The sequence below is a fragment of the Diplotaxodon limnothrissa genome, linkage group LG10 (genome assembly GCF_057381915.1).
Source record: "Diplotaxodon limnothrissa isolate DT_005_m linkage group LG10, D_limnothrissa_male_GT1.1, whole genome shotgun sequence".
NCBI lineage: Eukaryota > Metazoa > Chordata > Actinopteri > Cichliformes > Cichlidae > Diplotaxodon > Diplotaxodon limnothrissa.
The window spans coordinates 7,064,158-7,087,298 of NC_140605.1; the positions used below are offsets into that span (position 1 = coordinate 7,064,158).

Genomic DNA, 23,141 nt, shown 5'->3' on the forward strand with positions numbered 1-23,141 from the left:
TTTTGGCTTTTATATCCTCCTTCAGTTGTTGAAGTTTCACTTTCAGAATCTCTAGCAATTTCATTTCATCCATGACTTGGTCTCCTCTCATTTCCATCTCAGACCGCTCTTCTTCCATATTTCTCCTTTCCTTCAACAACAGTTCTCGTTCTTTGGCAATGTCAGTCTTCATCTCTTTCATCTCTTCTTTTTCTTCACTCATGATTTCCTTTGCACGTTCAAGCTCTTCTTGCTTCTTCTTCAGATTCCTCATCAGACTCTCCACTTTTGCTCTTTCGCTCTGTAATTCCTTTTTCATGATTTCCACTTCTTTTGTTTGTCTTCTGAGGTCATCTTCCTTGACTTTTTCTTCATTATGTGTTAAGAAAATCTTGCTTAAAATGTCTTCAAGTCTTTCTTTTTCCGTTTGAACCTGAAGGATACAATTTTTAATCTTGGCTTTTTCGTCATTTGTCTCATGTAACAGCCTGTTTACATGTTCCATCTTATTGAGCAGTTCAAGCTTTATGGTTTCCATTGAGTCTCGTTCTTCTTTTATATTTTGTTTCTTTTCTTCCAATATTTCAAATTGTTTCTTGATGTCAGACATCAACACCTTCAAATCCATTTTCTCTTTATTCAGCACCTCACTTTCTCTCTCCAGATCTTCTCTGTCGTGTCTCAGATCTTCTTTCACTTTATCAAGCTCTCGTTTGTCCAGTTCAAACTGCTTCTTCCATTCATTTTCTGTGCATTCTCTCTTGGTGACCATTTCTGAAAGGATACTTCTCACACCTTCCTTTTCTCTCTCTAACATTTCAGTGAAACAGCAAATGCTTTCTTTCAGTTCGTCTTGGGTTGGAAGTTTTTCTTCCAACACTGTTTGCAGCCTTGACCTGTTGTCAACATTTTGTAGTAATCTCTCCATTTTGGCTTTTATATCCTCCTTCAGTTGTTGAAGTTTCACTTTCAGAATCTCTAGCAATTTCATTTCATCCATGACTTGGTCTCCTCTCATTTCCATCTCAGACCGCTCTTCTTCCATATTTCTCCTTTCCTTCAACAACAGTTCTCGTTCTTTGGCAATGTCAGTCTTCATCTCTTTCATCTCTTCTTTTTCTTCACTCATGATTCCCTTTGCACGTTCAAGCTCTTCTTGCTTCTTCTTCAGATTCCTCATCAGACTCTCCACTTTTGCTCTTTCACTCTGTAATTCCTTTTTCATGATTTCCACTTCTTTTGTTTGTCTTCTGAGGCCATCTTCCTTGACTTTTTCTTCATTATGTGTTAAGAAAATCTTGCTTAAAATGTCTTCAAGTCTTTCTTTTTCCGTTTGAACCTGAAGGATACAATTTCTAATCTTGGCTTTTTCGTCATTTGTCTCATGTAACAGCCTGTTTACATGTTCCATCTTATTGAGCAGTTCAAGCTTTATGGTTTCCATTGAGTCTCGTTCTTCTTTTATATTTTGTTTCTTTTCTTCCAATATTTCAAATTGTTTCTTGATGTCAGACATCAACACCTTCAAATCCATTTTCTCTTTATTCAGAACCTCACTTTCTCTCTCCAGATCTTCTCTGTCGTGTCTCAGATCTTCTTTCACTTTATCAAGCTCTCGTTTGTCCAGTTCAAACTGCTGCTTCCATTCATTTTCTGTGCATTCTCTCTTGGTGACCATTTCTGAAAGGATACTTCTCACACCTTCCTTTTCTCTCTCTAACATTTCAGTGAAACAGCGAATGCTTTCTTTCAGTTCGTCTTGGGTTGGAAGTTTTTCTTCCAACACTGTTTGCAGCCTTGACCTGTTGTCAACATTTTGTAGTAATCTCTCCATTTTGGCTTTTATATCCTCCTTCAGTTGTTGAAGTTTCACTTTCAGAATCTCTAGCAATTTCATTTCATCCATGACTTGGTCTCCTCTCATTTCCATCTCAGACCGCTCTTCTTCCATATTTCTCCTTTCCTTCAACAACAGTTCTCGTTCTTTGGCAATGTCAGTCTTCATCTCTTTCATCTCTTCTTTTTCTTCACTCATGATTCCCTTTGCACGTTCAAGCTCTTCTTGCTTCTTCTTCAGATTCCTCATCAGACTCTCCACTTTTGCTCTTTCACTCTGTAATTCCTTTTTCATGATTTCCACTTCTTTTGTTTGACTTCTGAGGTCATCTTCCTTGACTTTTTCTTCATTATGTGTTAAGAAAATCTTGCTTAAAATGTCTTCAAGTCTTTCTTTTTCCGTTTGAACCTGAAGGATACAATTTTTAATCTTGGCTTTTTCGTCATTTGTCTCATGTAACAGCCTGTTTACATGTTCCATCTTATTGAGCAGTTCAAGCTTTATGGTTTCCATTGAGTCTCGTTCTTCTTTTATATTTTGTTTCTTTTCTTCCAATATTTCAAATTGTTTCTTGATGTCAGACATCAACACCTTCAAATCCATTTTCTCTTTATTCAGAACCTCACTTTCTCTCTCCAGATCTTCTCTGTCATGTTTCAGATCTTCTTTCACTTTATCAAGTTCTCGTTTGTCCAGTTCAAACTGCTTCTTCCATTCATTTTCTGTGCATTCTCTCTTGGTGACCATGTCTGAAAGGATACTTCTCACACCTTCCTTTTCTCTCTCTAACATTTCAGTGAAACAGCGAATGCTTTCTTTCAGTTCGTCTTGGGTTGGAAGTTTTTCTTCCAACACTGTTTGCAGCCTTGACCTGTTGTCAACATTTTGTAGTAATCTCTCCATTTTGGCTTTTATATCCTCCTTCAGTTGTTGAAGTTTCACTTTCAGAATCTCTAGCAATTTCATTTCATCCATGACTTGGTCTCCTCTCATTTCCATCTCAGACCGCTCTTCTTCCATATTTCTCCTTTCCTTCAACAACAGTTCTCGTTCTTTGGCAATGTCAATCTTCATCTCTTTCATCTCTTCTTTTTCTTCACTCATGATTCCCTTTGCACGTTCAAGCTCTTCTTGCTTCTTCTTCAGATTCCTCATCAGACTCTCCACTTTTGCTCTTTCACTCTGTAATTCCTTTTTCATGATTTCCACTTCTTTTGTTTGTCTTCTGAGGTCATCTTCCTTGACTTTTTCTTCATTATGTGTTAAGAAAATCTTGCTTAAAATGTCTTCAAGTCTTTCTTTTTCCGTTTGAACCTGAAGGATACAATTTTTAATCTTGGCTTTTTCGTCATTTGTCTCATGTAACAGCCTGTTTACATGTTCCATCTTATTGAGCAGTTCAAGCTTTATGGTTTCCACTGAGTCTCGTTCTTCTTTTATATTTTGTTTCTTTTCTTCCAATATTTCAAATTGTTTCTTGATGTCAGACATCAACACCTTCAAATCCATTTTCTCTTTATTCAACACCTCACTTTCTCTCTCCAGATCTTCTCTGTCATGTTTCAGATCTTCTTTCACTTTATCAAGTTCTCGTTTGTCCAGTTCAAACTGCTTCTTCCATTCATTTTCTGTGCATTCTCTCTTGGTGACCATGTCTGAAAGGATACTTCTCACACCTTCCTTTTCTCTCTCTAACATTTCAGTGAAACAGCGAATGCTTTCTTTCAGTTCGTCTTGGGTTGGAAGTTTTTCTTCCAACACTGTTTGCAGCCTTGACCTGTTGTCAACATTTTGTAGTAATCTCTCCATTTTGGCTTTTATATCCTCCTTCAGTTGTTGAAGTTTCACTTTCAGAATCTCTAGCAATTTCATTTCATCCATGACTTGGTCTCCTCTCATTTCCATCTCAGACCGCTCTTCTTCCATATTTCTCCTTTCCTTCAACAACAGTTCTCGTTCTTTGGCAATGTCAGTCTTCATCTCTTTCATCTCTTCTTTTTCTTCACTCATGATTCCCTTTGCACGTTCAAGCTCTTCTTGCTTCTTCTTCAGATTCCTCATCAGACTCTCCACTTTTGCTCTTTCACTCTGTAATTCCTTTTTCATGATTTCCACTTCTTTTGTTTGTCTTCTGAGGTCATCTTCCTTGACTTTTTCTTCATTATGTGTTAAGAAAATCTTGCTTAAAATGTCTTCAAGTCTTTCTTTTTCCGTTTGAACCTGAAGGATACAATTTTTAATCTTGGCTTTTTCGTCATTTGTCTCATGTAACAGCCTGTTTACATGTTCCATCTTATTGAGCAGTTCAAGCTTTATGGTTTCCATTGAGTCTCGTTCTTCTTTTATGTTTTGTTTCTTTTCTTCCAATATTTCAAATTGTTTCTTGATGTCAGACATCAACACCTTCAAATCCATTTTCTCTTTATTCAACACCTCACTTTCTCTCTCCAGATCTTCTCTGTCATGTTTCAGATCTTCTTTCACTTTATCAAGTTCTCGTTTGTCCAGTTCAAACTGCTTCTTCCATTCATTTTCTGTGCATTCTCTCTTGGTGACCATGTCTGAAAGGATACTTCTCACACCTTCCTTTTCTCTCTCTAACATTTCAGTGAAACAGCGAATGCTTTCTTTCAGTTCGTCTTGGGTTGGAAGTTTTTCTTCCAACACTGTTTGCAGCCTTGACCTGTTGTCAACATTTTGTAGTAATCTCTCCATTTTGGCTTTTATATCCTCCTTCAGTTGTTGAAGTTTCACTTTCAGAATCTCTAGCAATTTCATTTCATCCATGACTTGGTCTCCTCTCATTTCCATCTCAGACCGCTCTTCTTCCATATTTCTCCTTTCCTTCAACAACAGTTCTCGTTCTTTGGCAATGTCAGTCTTCATCTCTTTCATCTCTTCTTTTTCTTCACTCATGATTTCCTTTGCACGTTCAAGCTCTTCTTGCTTCTTCTTCAGATTCCTCATCAGACTCTCCACTTTTGCTCTTTCGCTCTGTAATTCCTTTTTCATGATTTCCACTTCTTTTGTTTGTCTTCTGAGGTCATCTTCCTTGACTTTTTCTTCATTATGTGTTAAGAAAATCTTGCTTAAAATGTCTTCAAGTCTTTCTTTTTCCGTTTGAACCTGAAGGATACAATTTCTAATCTTGGCTTTTTCGTCATTTGTCTCATGTAACAGCCTGTTTACATGTTCCATCTTATTGAGCAGTTCAAGCTTTATGGTTTCCATTGAGTCTCGTTCTTCTTTTATATTTTGTTTCTTTTCTTCCAATATTTCAAATTGTTTCTTGATGTCAGACATCAACACCTTCAAATCCATTTTCTCTTTATTCAACACCTCACTTTCTCTCTCCAGATCTTCTCTGTCATGTTTCAGATCTTCTTTCACTTTATCAAGTTCTCGTTTGTCCAGTTCAAACTGCTTCTTCCATTCATTTTCTGTGCATTCTCTCTTGGTGACCATGTCTGAAAGGATACTTCTCACACCTTCCTTTTCTCTCTCTAACATTTCAGTGAAACAGCGAATGCTTTCTTTCAGTTCGTCTTGGGTTGGAAGTTTTTCTTCCAACACTGTTTGCAGCCTTGACCTGTTGTCAACATTTTGTAGTAATCTCTCCATTTTGGCTTTTATATCCTCCTTCAGTTGTTGAAGTTTCACTTTCAGAATCTCTAGCAATTTCATTTCATCCATGACTTGGTCTCCTCTCATTTCCATCTCAGACCGCTCTTCTTCCATATTTCTCCTTTCCTTCAACAACAGTTCTCGTTCTTTGGCAATGTCAGTCTTCATCTCTTTCATCTCTTCTTTTTCTTCACTCATGATTCCCTTTGCACGTTCAAGCTCTTCTTGCTTCTTCTTCAGATTCCTCATCAGACTCTCCACTTTTGCTCTTTCACTCTGTAATTCCTTTTTCATGATTTCCACTTCTTTTGTTTGTCTTCTGAGGTCATCTTCCTTGACTTTTTCTTCATTATGTGTTAAGAAAATCTTGCTTAAAATGTCTTCAGGTCTTTCTTTTTCCGTTTGAACCTGAAGGATACAATTTTTAATCTTGGCTTTTTCGTCATTTGTCTCATGTAACAGCCTGTTTACATGTTCCATCTTATTGAGCAGTTCAAGCTTTATGGTTTCCATTGAGTCTCGTTCTTCTTTTATATTTTGTTTCTTTTCTTCCAATATTTCAAATTGTTTCTTGATGTCAGACATCAACACCTTCAAATCCATTTTCTCTTTATTCAACACCTCACTTTCTCTCTCCAGATCTTCTCTGTCATGTCTCAGATCTTCTTTCACTTTATCAAGTTCTCGTTTGTCCAGTTCAAACTGCTTCTTCCATTCATTTTCTGTGCATTCTCTCTTGGTGACCATGTCTGAAAGGATACTTCTCACACATTCCTTTTCTCTCTCTAACATTTCAGTGAAACAGCGAATGCTTTCTTTCAGTTCGTCTTGGGTTGGAAGTTTTTCTTCCAACACTGTTTGCAGCCTTGACCTGTTGTCAACATTTTGTAGTAATCTCTCCATTTTGGCTTTTATATCCTCCTTCAGTTGTTGAAGTTTCACTTTCAGAATCTCTAGCAATTTCATTTCATCCATGACTTGGTCTCCTCTCATTTCCATCTCAGACCGCTCTTCTTCCATATTTCTCCTTTCCTTCAACAACAGTTCTCGTTCTTTGGCAATGTCAGTCTTCATCTCTTTCATCTCTTCTTTTTCTTCACTCATGATTCCCTTTGCACGTTCAAGCTCTTCTTGCTTCTTCTTCAGATTCCTCATCAGACTCTCCACTTTTGCTCTTTCACTCTGTAATTCCTTTTTCATGATTTCCACTTCTTTTGTTTGTCTTCTGAGGTCATCTTCCTTGACTTTTTCTTCATTATGTGTTAAGAAAATCTTGCTTAAAATGTCTTCAAGTCTTTCTTTTTCCGTTTGAACCTGAAGGATACAATTTTTAATCTTGGCTTTTTCGTCATTTGTCTCATGTAACAGCCTGTTTACATGTTCCATCTTATTGAGCAGTTCAAGCTTTATGGTTTCCATTGAGTCTCGTTCTTCTTTTATATTTTGTTTCTTTTCTTCCAATATTTCAAATTGTTTCTTGATGTCAGACATCAACACCTTCAAATCCATTTTCTCTTTATTCAGCACCTCACTTTCTCTCTCCAGATCTTCTCTGTCGTGTCTCAGATCTTCTTTCACTTTATCAAGCTCTCGTTTGTCCAGTTCAAACTGCTGCTTCCATTCATTTTCTGTGCATTCTCTCTTGGTGACCATGTCTGAAAGGATACTTCTCACACCTTCCTTTTCTCTCTCTAACATTTCAGTGAAACAGCGAATGCTTTCGTTCAGTTTGTCTTGGGTTGGAAGTTTTTCTTCCAACACTGTTTGCAGCCTTGACCTGTTGTCAACATTTTGTAGTAATCTCTCCATTTTGGCTTTTATATCCCCCTTCAGTTGTTGAAGTTTCACTTTCAGAATCTCTAGCGATTTCATTTCATCCATGACTTGGTCTCCTCTCATTTCCATCTCTTTCTCTTCATCTTTGATATTTCTCCTTACCTTCAACAACAGTTCTTTTCTATTCTCACGTCTATTTTTCATCTGGATGACTTTTTCTTTTTCCTGGTTACATTTTTTGATCTCTTTTTTTATCAAGTCTTGTTTTGTGTCTTGTAAGATCACCCTTTTTATACCATCCTTAGTCATTTCTCTTTTATATTCTTTCTTTACAGTCAGATACTCAGTACTGTGTTTTTCTTTTTGTTTGCCCCAAAACATTTTATTGAAATCTTTCAGTTTCATTTTTTTTTCAGTTTCTTTTATTTCAGTTGTTTTCCTTTCCTCTTTTATGTTTTCATTTTTTTGTTTTAATATGTCTATTTCTTTTTTGATTTTACAGCCTCTCATGTCAAGTTTCTGGTTCTTTTTCAACAACTCTTTCACTCTTTCAAGATCCTCTTTGTCTTGACTCTCGTCTGCACTCAAGTCATCCAAGGCATCTTTTTCTATCTCATATATTTTTTTCCTTTCATTTTCATGCTTTCCTTGCTCCGTCTTGATTTTTGTCTCCACTTGTTCCCCATGTTTTGGCTCTTGTTGTATGTTTTTTAATGCACACCGTATAATTTCCTTTTGCCTATTTAATTCACTTTTAATATTCAGTGTTTCTTTCCTTTTGGTCATGTAGAAATTTTTTTGGTCTTGCATGTGTTTATTTTCATTCTGAATTATTCCAATGATGAATTGAGTGTTTTTAATTACCTTTTTATATTCCCCTAAGTATTTCTTGATTAGTTCCCATTGTTTTTGAATTTGTTTCCTTTTTTCTTTCATCCTCATGTCTTCAATTTCACTTTGCATCCCTTTCTTTTCTTTTTGCAACTTCTGCTTTATTTCTTGTTCACCTTGATGTTTGATGATCTCCTCTCGTCGTTGTTCAACCTCCTTTTTCTGCTTTGTTTCTCTCACGAGGGCAGTTCTTTCTTCTTTGAAAGTAGCCCATATTCTTTTTATCTTCTGTTCTTTTTGAATGCTTCTTTTGATTACACGTTGGTTTTCTCTTTTCTTCATCTCCAGCTCAACCACCAGAACTTCTATCTCTTGTCTTTCCCTTTTAATATTTTCTAGTCTCATATCAAGCTTCTGTTTTTCTCTTTGGATTTTTTCCCAGATGTTGATTGTTTCATCCATCTCTGCAGTGTCTTGTATGGTAACTCTTCCAAAGAGTATATTAAGCTGATATTTTAACCTCTTCATTTTGTTTGTTATATTCTTATTTTCAGCCTCAACTTCTCTGAATCCTTTTCTGTCCTTTTCTAAATGAGCATTCACATTTTCTAGAATTTTCATCTCTGTCCTAATTGTTCCCATGTGTAAATTAAACTTGTCTCTTATGTCTTGGATGTAAATAGTATACTGAGAAACTTTTAAGCTGTGGTTTTTGATTTTCTCCATTAACATTTTCACATCTTTCCTTCCAAAATGTTTTTCATGTTCATTGGGTAGATGGATGAACAGATTATGGTCTCTCTGCTTCTCCTCAGCCAGCTCTTCCATCTGTCGTTTCAATTTTACCCTTAACACTTCTAGTTCATCCCTTTTTCTCATAGTCATCTCCAGTCTTTGGTCTAATTCTCTTCTTTTCTTTTTGATCTCGGTCCTCAATGCTTCCTTTTCTTGTTGTATTTCATACCACATTATTTCAATTTCCTCCTTTTTTCTCATACTTTTTCTAAAAAAACGCTCAAATTCTTTTACCTTTATTTTCAATTCTGATTGCAGCAGCTCCATTTCTCTTATTTGCCTTTTGGTCATGTGTACTCCGTCATCAAGCTCCTGTTCTTTTCTTTCAGTTTTCTCCCTCAAATGGTTCACCTGTTCCTCCTGTATTTCTGTTTCAGTTAGCTGTTTAACCATTTTCTCATTCTTTATCGCTGTTTGGATCTGTTCTGTCATCTCAGTCTCTTCTCTCTTGATTATTTGTTTTACATTCTCACTAACTGATTTTTTATTTTTTTGACCCAGACTGTCTAATGAAAGTTTTACCTCCTCCAGTTTCTCATTAACTTGTTTGAGGCTTTCTGTTCCCTCAGTTTCTTTGTCCATTTTGTTTTTTGTCAGTTTATCTCTTTTATTGTCCATTGTCTTCTTAATTTCAGTCTTGAAAATTTCAAGAGCAGTTCTTTGCTTAGGTGTACTACCATGTTCCATGTCTGGTTTTGCGCCTTTTGTCAAGTTAAGGTTAATGCAGTCAAGGTCTTTAAACTGTCTTAGTTTTATTTCAGTCTCCTTCATACTAATTTCTATCTCTTCAATTTTCCTTCTGGTCTTAGCAGCTATTTTCTCGACTGTGCTCTTAACTTTTGCCATTTTTTCTAAATTCTGCCGAATCAGTTCAGTTTGCCTCTGCATTTTTATTTTAAAGATGTCTAATCCATCTCTCTCTTTCAAAGTATTTTCTAACCTTTGATCTAATTCTCTTCTCTTCTTTTTCACTGCAGTTTTCATTGATTTTATATTGCTCATTTCTTCTGTCATATGTACTTCACTTTGCTTTATTTTGGTTTTTACAATTTCCAAAAACTCTTGAAACTGTTTGATGTCTTTTAGCAATCCTTCAATTTCACTGCCTTCATTCTGTTGATATTTGTCCATGTTATTTTTTTCCGCTAGGTTCTCAAGTCCTCCTCTTAGCGTTCTTATAATCTCTTGTGTTTTGTAAATCTCTGCCCTGAGTCTTTGTATATCGGCTCCTCTGTCCTTTTTATCTTCATCGGTGTGTTCAACATGTTTTTTCATCTCTTCTCCTGATTTCTGAATTAGTTTTTGCTTGTTAACATTAAGCCTTATCAAGCTAGACTCTTGTTTTATTTTTTTGGCATCGTCCCCCTCTTGTACTTCATATTTTATTATTTCATTTTTGAAAACTTTGGTGTTCAGCATCAAAATCTTTCTCTGTTCAGTTTCTTCCAACAGCTTAGTTAATACTTCCTGGGCATTTTCAGTTTCCCCGACTGTAATTACAGTGTCTGCCCTCTGCAGGTCATTTATTTCCAAAATGAGCCTTTTTATATCTTGAGTTTTTTCGTTCATGTTATCAATAGTGTACTTTATTTGTTCCTTTATTTCCCCCTCTTGCTGCTTTAGGTTACGTATCAGTTTTTCCACTTCTTCCCTTTCTCTTACAATTATCAGTAATTCAGTTTTATCATGCACTACTTCTTCATGAATTTCAGTTCGCATCTGTAAGCAAAAGTCCTGCTCCCCATTTTTGCCTTCTGCAAAACAATATTTGGATTCAAAATGCTCCTTCTGTTGTTCTTTTATTTTTTTATTTTGATGCTGATCATCTAATGTTACAGAATTTTGTAATGATGTTGTATCTGTTATACTTTTTTTCCCTTTTTTGTCCTTTGGAATTGCTGATGTTTGATCCTCAAGGGAGTCTGTGTCTATTTCATACTGTGATTCTTGAAGTTTGGATGCGTTCACTGAAAAAGTATGTTTGATTGTAGATTGTGCCGATATCCATTTGTTGACCCAAGTTTTCATGGATGTCAGTTTTTCCTTCACAAAAACAGAAAAAAAAGAGCTTTTTTTGTTTTTGATGACACCAAGACAACAATAAAGATCTTCTTAAAACATCTATGTTTTAATTTTTTGTTTCACATTTATGGATCTTACTAGGGTTGGGCCATATGTAAAAATTTTCCAACCGACAATTGTCAGTCCAATAATCGACGATGGGCGATATATTCGCGCATACGCAGACTTGTTGATTGGCAGAGCAATGTAGCCATGCATGGAGTGATTTGCACATTTACAACACAGATGAAGTCCAAACATGGACGAACTAATTTCCCCAAAAAATTAGGGCTGTCAACATTTATGCGGTCATCACGATTAACCCATCTGGAGTGCAGAATGAATAAACTTTGGACAAACTGCTCGAAATGCGTTGAGAGAGACATTTAAGGGATTTTGACTCAGTCTGCGATCCAGATGGGTTAATTGTTAAACGCGTTAGTCGTGATGGTGCCACTTTAACGTTGACAGCACTAAAGAAATATAAAGTTGCCAAGTTGGGATTTCTTTGGCTTTAAACCAGATGAAAATAGTAAACCTAAGGATGTAACCAAAACGGTCTGCCCCTTGTGCAGATGTATAAGTATAAGTACTCAAACACGACTAACTTGCATGAGCATGTACGTGTCCACCATCTGGCTGAGTATGCTAGTGTAGTGAAGCAGATTTTGGGGTAGGATTTTACGTGATGTCCTCGATTGCAGCACTAACATCCACCTTCCCAGCTGATAATTAGCAACCTTATAAGAAACAGCTGCGCTTCACTACCACATGGAGGTATTTGGCAGTCTTTTCCCATCCAAGGTGGCTGAGAGCATTAGGCAGCTTAAGCACTGCAGAGCTCCTCAGGAAAGCTGCTCATTTTAGTATTGCCCTTTAGTAGTGATGGCCAAATGAAGCTTTCCGAAGCACTGAAGCTTGTATTGAAAAACGGTTCATTACTCGAAGCTTTTCAACACAGTCCTCTCTGGTGACATCTGGTGGCCAAAAATACGAAGAGCAGCTTGAATCCACAAAATAAAACCAACTGCTTCATTATGATTGCCCACTCTACTGAGTGGAATTCTGTCTGATATTGGGCCGCCGTTGTGTTGCTTTGAACGTGTATTTTTTGGTGGTTAAAAAAATGTGTTTTATTTGTTTAATAAATAGTTTTGACCAGTAAACTCTCCTTGTTATGCACCATGGTGTGGTCTTCCTTTGCTTGTGACTTCTTGATGTTGGTAAATACAATAATTGAAAAATACCACGTTACATATAATATGTACAACACATTATGGAGTATGCTTCTGCTCTGAGGTCCTGCCTCCATGCACTTATGCAATCAATCGCTAGACAGGTGTATTTATAAATAATATTATATTAGGGAAATTTCCCCAGACATATTTTTGACCTGGGGGTAGAATTGATTGTGAAATGGAAAAGGAAAATGCTTATGAACTTGCAAATTAAAAACATTATGCATTTAAGGTAACCCTTTTTCATTTTTATTTAAAAAGAAAATTTGTTCTAGTGTGCGATGGCCGAACCTGTTCCTTTTCGTGGAGATAATTTCTCCTGCCTTAAGGAAAATCCCTTCACATGGCCCAGAGGAGGCTGGAGTGCAGAGAAACTGGTAGAGATGCAGTTATACAGTCTACCTGGGCCCCACAAACGATCAGATAAAGAGAATAAATAAATTCAATTGCTGCACATTTGGCAGACTAACATTTTCAGATTAATTAAACAATAAAATATATATTTTTACAACATTACATGTAAAGAGTCAAGTGGAAGTTTTTCTAAAGTTATTTAATGATATTTATATTATGGAAGCAGATTTTTGACATTTTACCTTTTTCCCGTTTTCAGATATAATAAACACGCACAAAACAAAAGCAAACGGCCAGAACACAAAGCTGGAAAACCCACCGGATTGACAAAAAATCAACTCAAAATTCTCCCACACAACAGAACCTCCTCAATTCCTCGCTGGCTCCAAATCTCTCAGTGGAATGATCAGTGGTTCGCTGTCACCATCAAAACACTCCACAAATCCCGTGAATGATTCGCTTCCTTATAAACCATTGAATCAGATACCGAAGCAGTTAGGCTCTAAATGAAGCTTCGGACGTCACCGATCACGTGACTCTGGCCAAACGAATCAAGCTTCGACACAGTGCTTCTGAAGCAGTGTGTTGATTTTTTTGACACACGCACCAGAGCTTCAGCTTCAAGCGGGCCATCACTACCCTTTAGAGAATGGTAAGAGGGACTCTTGCGTTTGTCATAATGTGGCATATAGTAGGGTGGACCTTGACGACTGTTTCCCTCTTTTGTTACAGGATTGTGCCATACTGCTGCTGTTTTGTGCTATCTTGTTTTGTGTCGTTCTTTCTTGTTCAGTTTTGTTCTGTCTTGTTGTGGCCTTACAAATGTTTATGGACTGGCCTCGACTGACTCTTTATGATCTTTTACTTGGAATTGTTTTATATATTGTAATCTTGCTTTTATAAAGAACTGTAACTTAGGGTGGGTTTGTTTTATTTATCTCTTTTACTAATTTGTTTAATGTTTTACGCTTTGTTTTATTGCTTTAGTGGAGGTGCGGCCGCTTGTTGAGGGGCTAGGCACATGAGGTGGAATCCCCTCCTCGATGCATGAGAGTGTACACACCAGGCATAGGTAGACCGCACCATTTAGATTTCAGTGTGAGTGACGGTGAGGTTTGCTGTGGAACTACATTGGTGAGTAATTGGTGGTACCCTTGGGCACTCCTCTCTGTAGGTTGCCTCAAGTGGCCGGTCTCAACTATTTTGTTTAGTTACTTTATCGAGTTATTTTACTAGGGTGGCAGCGAGCCTTGTGGTTTTAATCATTGTTTGTTAATTGTTTTAATTAACAGTCTTGCAGTCTTGGCCCTGCTACCCTAAGAACTTTGATTTCAGTTCTATGCTTTTTAGTAGTTTTTCTTAATAAATTTTGATTTGTAAAACTGATCTGCCTCACCTCTGCTGTTAATAACTAGCCTGTGGGCTTAGGTAGATAGTGTAACATCTACACTGGCTATAAAAAAATCTTTCCTGGGGTGTAACTCTCCTCTCAGGTGGCGTTGTCACCTTCCCTGGTTATCCCTCATTTGCGCCACCACACAAGGCTATCACCAGCTTCTGCAGCTCCATCAACAAGCATTTGGGCACACTCTCAGGAGGGTGCATTTGCTCACAGATGACAGAGGGTGCTTTTAAACCAGTACTCTTAATATTTTTTTTTTTGACTGATTCTATTTGCTCCATCATTATTAGCAAACTTACTCATGGGCAAATAAATAAATCGCCAGTGGGCTCAGCCTATAGTTGATATATTCGTCCAATCACCCAACCCTAGATCTTACACAGACTGCTATGCTCCTGAGCCTGGCAGTTGCAATAAATGTAGAAATCTTCTATCTCACTTAGGCTACGTCCACAGGTACCCGGGTATTTTTGAAAACACAGATTTTTCTATGCATTTGCACCTTTCGTCCACACGCAAACGGTGTTTTCGGTCACTGAAAACAGAGATTTTTAAAAACTCCAGCCAGGGTGGATATTTTTGAAACCTCAGTTTTTGCGTTTACGTGGACGAGAAAAAAGGAGAAAACGCAGCATCAAAGGTGTGCGCATTTTTTGACGTCATACTGTGCGCCACGTTATTGTTTCGATGAAATGAGTTTCTACAATGGTGGACTTACACAAAATACCATTACTGTTAATTTTACTCTGCAGTGTTTAAATGCTTACACATTTGCTGTCCCTCCACACATAGGACTCAGTTCTGCTTCTATTCGCCATCTTTGTTTACTCTTTCCCACCCAGGCTGACTTCTGATTGGCCAACATTTCTACACGGATAGGAATATAGCGCCACCTGCTGCTTTGGCATGTTCCTAGCAGCGTTTTCCTTTGTTTTTGGCTTTTACGTGTGGATGGGATTTTTTTTTAAAAATGGAAAATCTCAGTTTTCAAAAATACCCATGTAAGTGTGGACGTAGCCTTACATGGATAAGGATCAAGATGACATGGAATGAGTTTTTTGAGCAGAAGTTATTCATGCTTAACTGTAAATGTTTACTGTTCTTTTTTTTCATTAAATTAAATATAACATTATCAGCATCTTATCAGCACAGTGTGATGCCATTCTGGTAGCAGACTTAGCTTTGATTACACACAGGCACACTGATGTCTGCATGGACATTTGTGCCCACCGTCTGATGACATAATTTACTTTACTATAGCAGACTTAAGTGCACTCAATCATTCTTCACCTTTCTTTCTCTATTGCCTGCCACTGGTGTATGTCTATCTTTTCCATGTTTAAAGGGCACCCCCCACCCCAAAACAAAAAAACACATCTGGTGGTAGGCGGTATTTTCGCCACTGACTCCAAAATCCACCGTTCCCAATGCATAACTGATTATTTTTACACATTCTTTTGCATTTCAGTTTGTTAGGTTTATACAGTAAAATTACTTATGTAATTAACATTCCATGCTTGAACCAAGTGGGAAACATTGGAGAAAAAGTCAGAAATGTTAACTTTGCATAGCCTGGGGATAGTTCTTATCATCTTTAGGATGGCTAGAATAATTTCCACAACTTATTGACAACAGCAACTACAGTATGTGGATATCAGTAACCATACCCTTTCAATTGTCAGAATATTAAAAAATTATGTATACGCAAATTACAATTTCAAGCTCAGTTAAACCCAAACTGTTATATCAGGCATCTTACTACTTTTTTACAGTTTTATTGGAGTACTTAATGGAGTATTTCTTCCAACAATTCCAGTCGGTAAATAAAGGAATCGTTATCAAATACTGAATGTCTATCAACTAAAAGCAGGTTCAATAAAAATCAGGGGATCCTGACAAGAAATACCTAAAAGGAAAGAATAAATACTTACCATATAGTTCTTGGCTTCTTCCTGGTTCTTACTAATCTCCCTTTGGGTTCTCTGCATTTTCTCCCAAGTGTTGTTCATTTCTGCACCAGTTTTTTCTATTTTACCTTTTATCTCAGTGACAGTATTTTCCAGTTTTTGTTCAACCCTTTCCTTTTGTCGCTGTATTTTTGTCTTCATGATTTCTAACTCATCCCTCTCTTTCCTTATCTTCTCCAGCAAACGCTCAAGCTCCCTTCTTTTTTGCTTTTCTCGAAAATTTGTCCATTTCGTTTGAGCCTTTACTTCTGTAAAGTCCCTCATGCTCTGCTTTGTTTCTTCACCCTTGTTACAAAGCACTTCATTGTTTTCTTCTTCCTCAGAGATCAAATTCTGCATGTAAGTATTTGGTTTGTCTTTTTCTACATTTTCCCTTCCTGTCTTTAGTTTCATTTCAACTCTCTTTAAATCATCTCTTTCAGGCTGGATGTGTGTCACTTTAAAGCTTAGATCTGAATCTTGTTGCTTTTGATAATCAATATTCATCTTGATGTTCATGTGATTGTTCTCTGCCATTAGCTGCTGCTTTGCACTTTGAGTCACTTCCAGTTGTTGTTCACTGTCTTCCAGCACATCCCAAAGTTTCTCCATCTCTTCCTGGATTCTACACAGTTTTCTCTTCACTGTGTCAAATGTGGCTTTTCCATCGTTTCTTTCTCTCTGTCCTTCTTTATACATGTGAATTTTCTTCATTTCAGCCTGTTTTATAATGCTTGCCCATCTGTGCTTGACCATGTTGATCTTTACATACATAATATGTTTAATGTGGTTAATTTGTTCACTGTTTTTTGAAATGTCCTTTTTATTTCTTTTTAATGCTTGCTGTATGTTTGCTTTAGTTTTCTCCATTTTTTCTTTAACTTTCTTTACTTCAAGCATTATTTCCCTGTTTTTCTCAGTTGCATTCTCCAGTATATCCAGTTCCCGCTTTACCTGCTCATTAAGGGGCTCTTTGGGTTCCTCCCTTATTGGTGATTCTGTCTTACTAGCTTTTATAGTGTCTAGCTTGTGTCGCTCGTTGATGAAGTATTGACGTCTTCTGTCCAGAGTATCCTTTTCTTGATATATTTTAGTCCACGTTTTCAGAAAGTTTGCTTTTTCCTTAGCAACTGAATTTTTGCTTTGTTTGAGTTTCTCAGTTATATTTTTTATTTGGAAGTTAAATTGCTTTAATAGTAGGTGATGTTTATTTTTTTCAGATGTCAGTCTCTCAATGTCTTCCTGTTGCCCCTCTGTCTTTGTCTTTAAGAAGTCAATTTCATTTGTCTTTCTTTCTGTCTGTCTCCAGAGTTGTTCGATCTCCTCCATTGCTTGACATATCAGTTGCCTTTGTCTTTTTAAAGTTTCTTTTTGGGTTTTCATGTCAGTTCTTGTTTGTTTGCTATCTGATTGCTTTCTGTTTTCCATTGTTGAGTTCCATTCTGTTGTCATCCTGCTGTCTTTGTTCTGTTGGTAAAAATAAATGAATAAACAAAGTGGCCAAACCATAACTAACAAATGACAAGACATTCTAAACTCATACTGTGTTGGAAGATAACAAGTAAAAGAGGGATAACCAGAAATTGACAGATGGATTGGGGCCACAACTGCAGTCATGTGGATTCTGTACCAGTCCATCATGGTGAACAGAGAGCTAAATATAAAAGCGAAGATCTCAATTTACTGTTTGCTCTACATCCCTACCCTCACCTATGGTCATAAGCTTTGGGTAGTGATTGAAAGAACAAGATCACAGATACAAGCATGACATTAGCTTTTTCTGAAGGGTGGCTGCTAATCCTGCACATTGAAAGAAGCCAGTTCGGGTGGTTTGTGTGTCCCACAGGGCGGAGGCCCTGGAGGCCTGGGGTTCTCTGCTTAGACTGCTGCCCCCACGACCCAGCCACAGAGAAGATGGATAAATGACATAATTGTTTATATCACATTTACAGTATTTTTTTGGCAACAATGTAATAATGTAGTTGGGTTATCTGAGGTCTGTTCTATAGCAAATGTAGAAAAAATGTTTTAAGAAGAGCCAATATAACTCGGTGTTCTAAAGAATGTGACTGTTTCCTTGCAAGACCATAGCGCGGCTACGTCTGCAGCCTGTCCAAAGCTTGGACACAAACATTTCACTGCATGTGTTACTCTGTATGATTGTTGTTTAATGCTTTTTAAAATCATATTCAAGTAGATTTTGAAATGAAGATAGCTTGTATTTTTGTTTTTTGCATTAGAGGTGTTTAAGAAAAGTTGAGTTTTGTAATTGCATTTTTACCTTGTTTATACTTGTACTTTTTTTTTTTTTAATAAATATCTTGTATGTAAGGTGACCTTGAGGGTCTTTAAGTAAGTAAGTAAAAAGTAAGTAAAATTTATTTATATAGCACATTTCACAGATAAAAATCACAAAGTGCTTTACAGTAAGATCAGACATACAAGTTAAAATTAATTAAATTAGTTAAAAGCCCGTTTGTATAAAAATGTCTTCAGCTGCTTTTTAAAGGAGTCAGTAGAGTCTAGACAGCGTAAAGACAACGGCAGAGAGTTCCACAGCCTAGGTGCCAGTGCCTGAAAAGCCCGATCCCCACGTGTTTTAAATCTAGTACGTGGGACCACCAGTAGCCTCTGACCTGAAGACCTAAGTGCTCGGGATGAAGCATGAGGTTTCAACAGGTCAGAGATATACTGGGGAGCTTCACCATGCAGAGCTCTAAAAGTTACAACTAAAATTTTAAAATGAACCCTAAAATTTACAGGCAACCAATGAAGAGAAGCCAAAACTGGAGTAATGTGTGACCTCTTGTTTGTACCAGTTAAAAGTCTTGCCGCTGCATTCTGTACAGACTGAAGGCGATCCAGAGCTGATTTGTTAAGACACGTAAAAAGACCGTTACAATAATCCAAACGAGAAGAGATAAAAGCATGAATAATCATCTCAAGTTCTGCCTTTGACACCAGTAGCCTGAGTTTAGAAATGTTTCTTAGATGATAAAAACAGTTCCGGACAAGTTGTTTAGAGTGTTTCTCAAGAGACATTGAACTGTCAAATATAACACCTAAGTTTCTGAGACTCGACTGAAATGAAGGGTCTAAAAAACTGATATGCTGCCTAATTTCTGAGAGCATGTGATCAGGTGCAATAATCAAAGTTTCTGTTTTATCTGCATTTAACTGAAGGAAATTGTCATTTAACCATTGTTTGATTTCTGACAGACAATTATTTAAACAAGACAATTTATACAACTCAGAAGCTTTGAAAGAACAGTACAACTGAATGTCATCAGCATAGAGATGATAAGAAATATTATTGTAACGTCTGATAATGTGGCCTAGAGGGAGGATATACAGCAAAAAGAGAATAGGACCTAAAACAGATCCTTGAGGTACCCCAGAAGACAGAACTGATGTTTCCGACAGCACATGATTTATACAGACAGTAAAGGATCTCTCAGATAGATATGACATAAACCATTTTAAAACAACGCCAGTAATCCCAAACAAGTCCTTCAGCCTATTTATCATGATGCTGTGATCAACAGTATCAAAAGCAGAGCTGAGATCCAACATAACCAGAACAGTGTACTCTCCAGAGTCTGCTGCCATCAGAATGTCACTAGACACTTTAAGCAAAGCGGTTTCAGTGGAGTGCAATTTGCGGAAACCAGACTGGAAAATGTCCAGAACATTGTTCTTTTCCAAAAAGTTTATAAGTTGTTCTGCAACTATTTTTTCCAAAATCTTTGACACCAATGGAAGTTTTGATATTGGCCTGTAACTGCTTGGAAGAGATGGGTCCAAATTTGGTTTCTTTAATATTGGTTCAACAATAGCTTGTTTAAAATAGCTGGGAACTGAGCCAGTATAAAGAGAAGTATTAATTATTTCCAGAATACAGGGGCCAATAGAGTCAAACACACTAATGAAAAATGATGGAGGAAGTACATCAAGGTGGCTTGAAGTCAGTTTCATTCGACCAAGCAGAGCACTGATGTCCTGTAAGGTAACAGGAGTAAAAGAGGACCAGGTATCAGAGGTAAACAACGTGTCAATGTGATACTGAGAGGATGATGGAGAAATATTAGACCTGACAGCAGCGACCTTATTAACAAAATAGTTTAAAAAGTCATTACAGTCAGATTTAGTATAGACTGGTACATGAGGAATATCAGGAGAGACAATGTTTTTAATTGTATCAAACAATACTCTGGGATTTTTCTTTTTTGAAGCTATTAAATTAGCAAAATATTCCGTTCTGGCATTTTTTATCATGTTGTTAAGTGAGAAAATTGATTCCTTGAGATGTACCCTATGGACCTCAAGCTTGGAAGCCTTCCATAAACGTTCTAATTTGCGACAATATCTCCTAAAATTTCGAATACTTTCATTTATCCAAGGACAGAAATTTGAAGAATGGACAACATTTAGTTTCAGAGGTGCCACCGTATCTAAAATAGATTTACATTGATTGTTAAAAGACAAAATAAGGTGCTTATAAATAAAATGTATTGTTGTTGTTGTTATTGTTATTGTTGTTATTATTGTTATTGTTGTTATTGTTGTTATTGTTATTGTTGTTATTGTTGTTATTATTGTTGTTGTTGTTGTTGTTGTTATATTTTTTCTCAATAATAATAATAATAACACAAATGCATAAGCTGCAAACATGTTATATAGTTGTTTGGAATAGAATTACAATGAGATTATCTTGGTTTAACAAGAGGTAACTGGATATGTTCAGACTTTAAATGTAAACATAGCCAATTTGCATTGAATTACCCTGATGACTAAAGATTTTACATGGGGGGGGGGATTATCATTTTCATTTAACAAGTGAAAATAACATTAAAAACTATTAATTAACCAAGCATAACTTTGTTTTCAACATATAACTCATTAGTTGGATTAACATATGTTTAAGTTCAAGTTCAAATTCTGCTAACTGACTGAGAAACACACCTGGCAATGTATTCAAAACTGCATTTGTAGTAGATATCTCCAGACCAAATTTTACCATTATGACACAGACTCACAAGTCTGAGGTGAAAAAAAACTAAGCGTAAATTTAGAGGTAACTGTGCTTTTGCTGTAACTGCTCCAAAGTTTTGGAATGATCTGCCCTTCCACGTTAAGCAGGCCTCTTTTCTTTCTAAGTTTAAAACGTTTCTTAAAACATATTTATTTGCTGAAGACTGGCCTTTTTTATAACAGGTTGACTCTGTTATACTGTTCATTAAAAAAAAAAAAAACTGGAATATATAGATAGATATTCCAGTGATGACCTGTGCTCTAAACATTTCTAGGAATCTTTTTGCAACACATTAATGTGTTGGCTACTATACAGAGTTTATCAAACAAGTGTGAGTCTACTATTGGATAAATAACTGTATTAGGTATTACTTTCTCTCTGTGAAAGCTTATAAATATTTTAAGTATATGTATATAAATAATATATAATAATAATAAATATAAATACATCCTGAATGTAAAACTAATAAAATTACAACATATTAGTAAAACTGAGTCAATGTATTGAACCAAATCAAAAGTATTGTTTTTATGCCTTCTATCTATCCTATGTCAGTTCCCTGCCCCCAGTCCCCACTTCAAACCTTGGATGAGTAGAAAAACTATAATTCATCCTACCTCCATGTTCTTTTGCCTTGTAAATTTAAAAACAAAGCTGTGTAGCAGGTCATCTGAGAGTCCTGTGCTGGTTCACTTTGACGGCAGTTCTGAGGTAGTGTAGCAAGTGAGGACTAATCTGACCTAAACATTGTATATCTTCTCTGTCCACACCACCACTTTGATTATCAGATAAACATGGCATCCAATAAGTGTGTCTAATTGGATAATAGGTAATGTTTGGCTGCAAAAACGTCATGCTCCCTGAGTCTGGTCTCAGCTGATAAGGGTGGGGTCCATACTTGGCTGCATAGAGCCATTCTCCATGTATGCAAAACACACAGACTTGTGTGCTTACTATGCTTCCGTATTCCAACATTTTAAAGATACAAATAACATCTGCTAGCTTTTTTAGTAGGAATCGCTTGTGAAAAGTAGTGTGCAGTGTGATTATGTACAGAATTTGTTCAAACTAATAAAACCTTGACTTGAAACCCGCATTAAAAGGGAATACGGTATTTAACAACATTTACATACACCATATACTTGTATCTGACAATACAGGAAAACCACAGTTCTACAGGTTCAGAGGAGACCATGTTGGTATTTACAAAGTGGTATATCAAAACCACAAATTCTTTGCAATTGCATTATTCTTAAAATATTTTATAAATATAACTTAATATGACTTCACTGTTTCTAAGACAGTCATAGAGTGGTTTAAATGACTTACACATTTTATACAGTGTCCTCACTTTTGGGGATTGGGCTGTATTTTAAGTGTCTCCGATTTTACAGAAAAAAAAGCCATGTGAAAATATTTCAGTTTTAATTGCATATGTCAGAAATATGAACTATTCAGAACAACTTGAACGGCTGAAAGGTTACAACTGTAGACAAGATAAGGAAAAGCTGCCATACTTTTAATGGTCTTGCAGGCACTGCCTCATCCTCCTCCTCTGCTCAGTGCACAGAGGGAAAAACAGAGAAAGAGTGAGATTATAAATTTATGAAAGTTGAAAATAAAATACGTAGCAACTTATTGGTTCGTCACAAAATATATTACAGATGTTTCTTGTCAGGAGTCTGGGCCTCAGTCTCTTTCTCGGCAGTGTTGGTGACGTTTGAGATAGTTTAGGTGGGTTGTGCATTAGTTTATCTCAGACACAGACTACTTTGTCTTGTCATTTTTTTATTCATTAGAGATTTAGTGGATTACTGGTGTTGGGGCTCAAGTCTAGGGGCCCATCTGCTCGGGTACTACTACAACCATTTGTATTGGGGATGGTGGGTGCTGGTCTTGAGTGGACACACACATCATAGCAAAATTGTATGTTCTATGTTTCTCTGTTTTGTCTTGCAGGCAGAGATGGGCAGTAATCCAATTACTTTTTCTTAAGTAACAAGTAAAATAAGAGATTACTATTGCAAAAAAGTAATTCGATTACTGTTACTTTCCCGTGAGCACGCTGTGTTACTGCTTTACTGCGTTACTAAACTGCGATTTTGTTTGTGACAGTGTCACATGACAATGACGTACAAGCGTGTGACGTCCGTGGCAGCAACAGACATGTGTGGATCAACAATGGATAATATGGAGTGCGGGAGAGAGTACAACCATGTAGCATTAAAAGCTTGGATGTACTGACATTACTTTGGGCACTGGGCAC

At 36.7% G+C, this 23,141-nt stretch overlaps 3 protein-coding genes across 3 annotated transcripts in view; all 3 read right to left on the reverse strand.

Moving 5' to 3' along the window:
- LOC146623808 (uncharacterized) overlaps nucleotides 1–7,458 on the reverse strand; it is a 34,099-nt gene extending 26,641 nt beyond the window's left edge. Inside the window, exon 1 of the mRNA XM_085364846.1 lies at nucleotides 876–7,458. Coding sequence (XP_085220972.1) covers nucleotides 876–7,420 — 6,545 coding nt within the window. The 5' untranslated portion in view covers nucleotides 7,421–7,458. The remainder of the gene's footprint in view (nucleotides 1–875) is intronic.
- LOC146623809 (uncharacterized) lies at nucleotides 10–862 on the reverse strand (the record flags this gene model as incomplete). Its single annotated transcript, XM_085364818.1, has 2 exons — nucleotides 10–19; nucleotides 105–862. Coding segments are annotated over 2 exons (768 nt in total), but the record flags the coding sequence as incomplete, so codon positions are not given.
- Nucleotides 7,459–7,470: 12 nt separating the features above from the next.
- On the reverse strand, nucleotides 7,471–21,584 carry LOC146623810 (uncharacterized). The gene is made up of 4 exons (XM_085364847.1): nucleotides 21,493–21,584; nucleotides 15,829–17,310; nucleotides 7,550–10,885; nucleotides 7,471–7,488 (listed from the first exon to the last, which is right to left on the reverse strand). The coding sequence occupies exons 1-4, from the start codon at nucleotides 21,496–21,498 to the stop codon at nucleotides 7,471–7,473; spliced, it is 4,842 nt and encodes a 1,613-aa protein (XP_085220973.1). The 5' UTR covers nucleotides 21,499–21,584.
- Between the last annotated feature and the right edge of the window lie 1,557 nt (nucleotides 21,585–23,141).

What these genes read in the sequence shown, in the direction of transcription:
- LOC146623810 (XM_085364847.1), bottom strand. An exon ending in AAGAAGCCAAGAACTATATG is followed by an intron (nt 10,886 to 15,828) that starts GTAAGTATTTAT and finishes GTTTTTGTGAAG; the next exon opens with GAAAAACTGACATCCATGAA.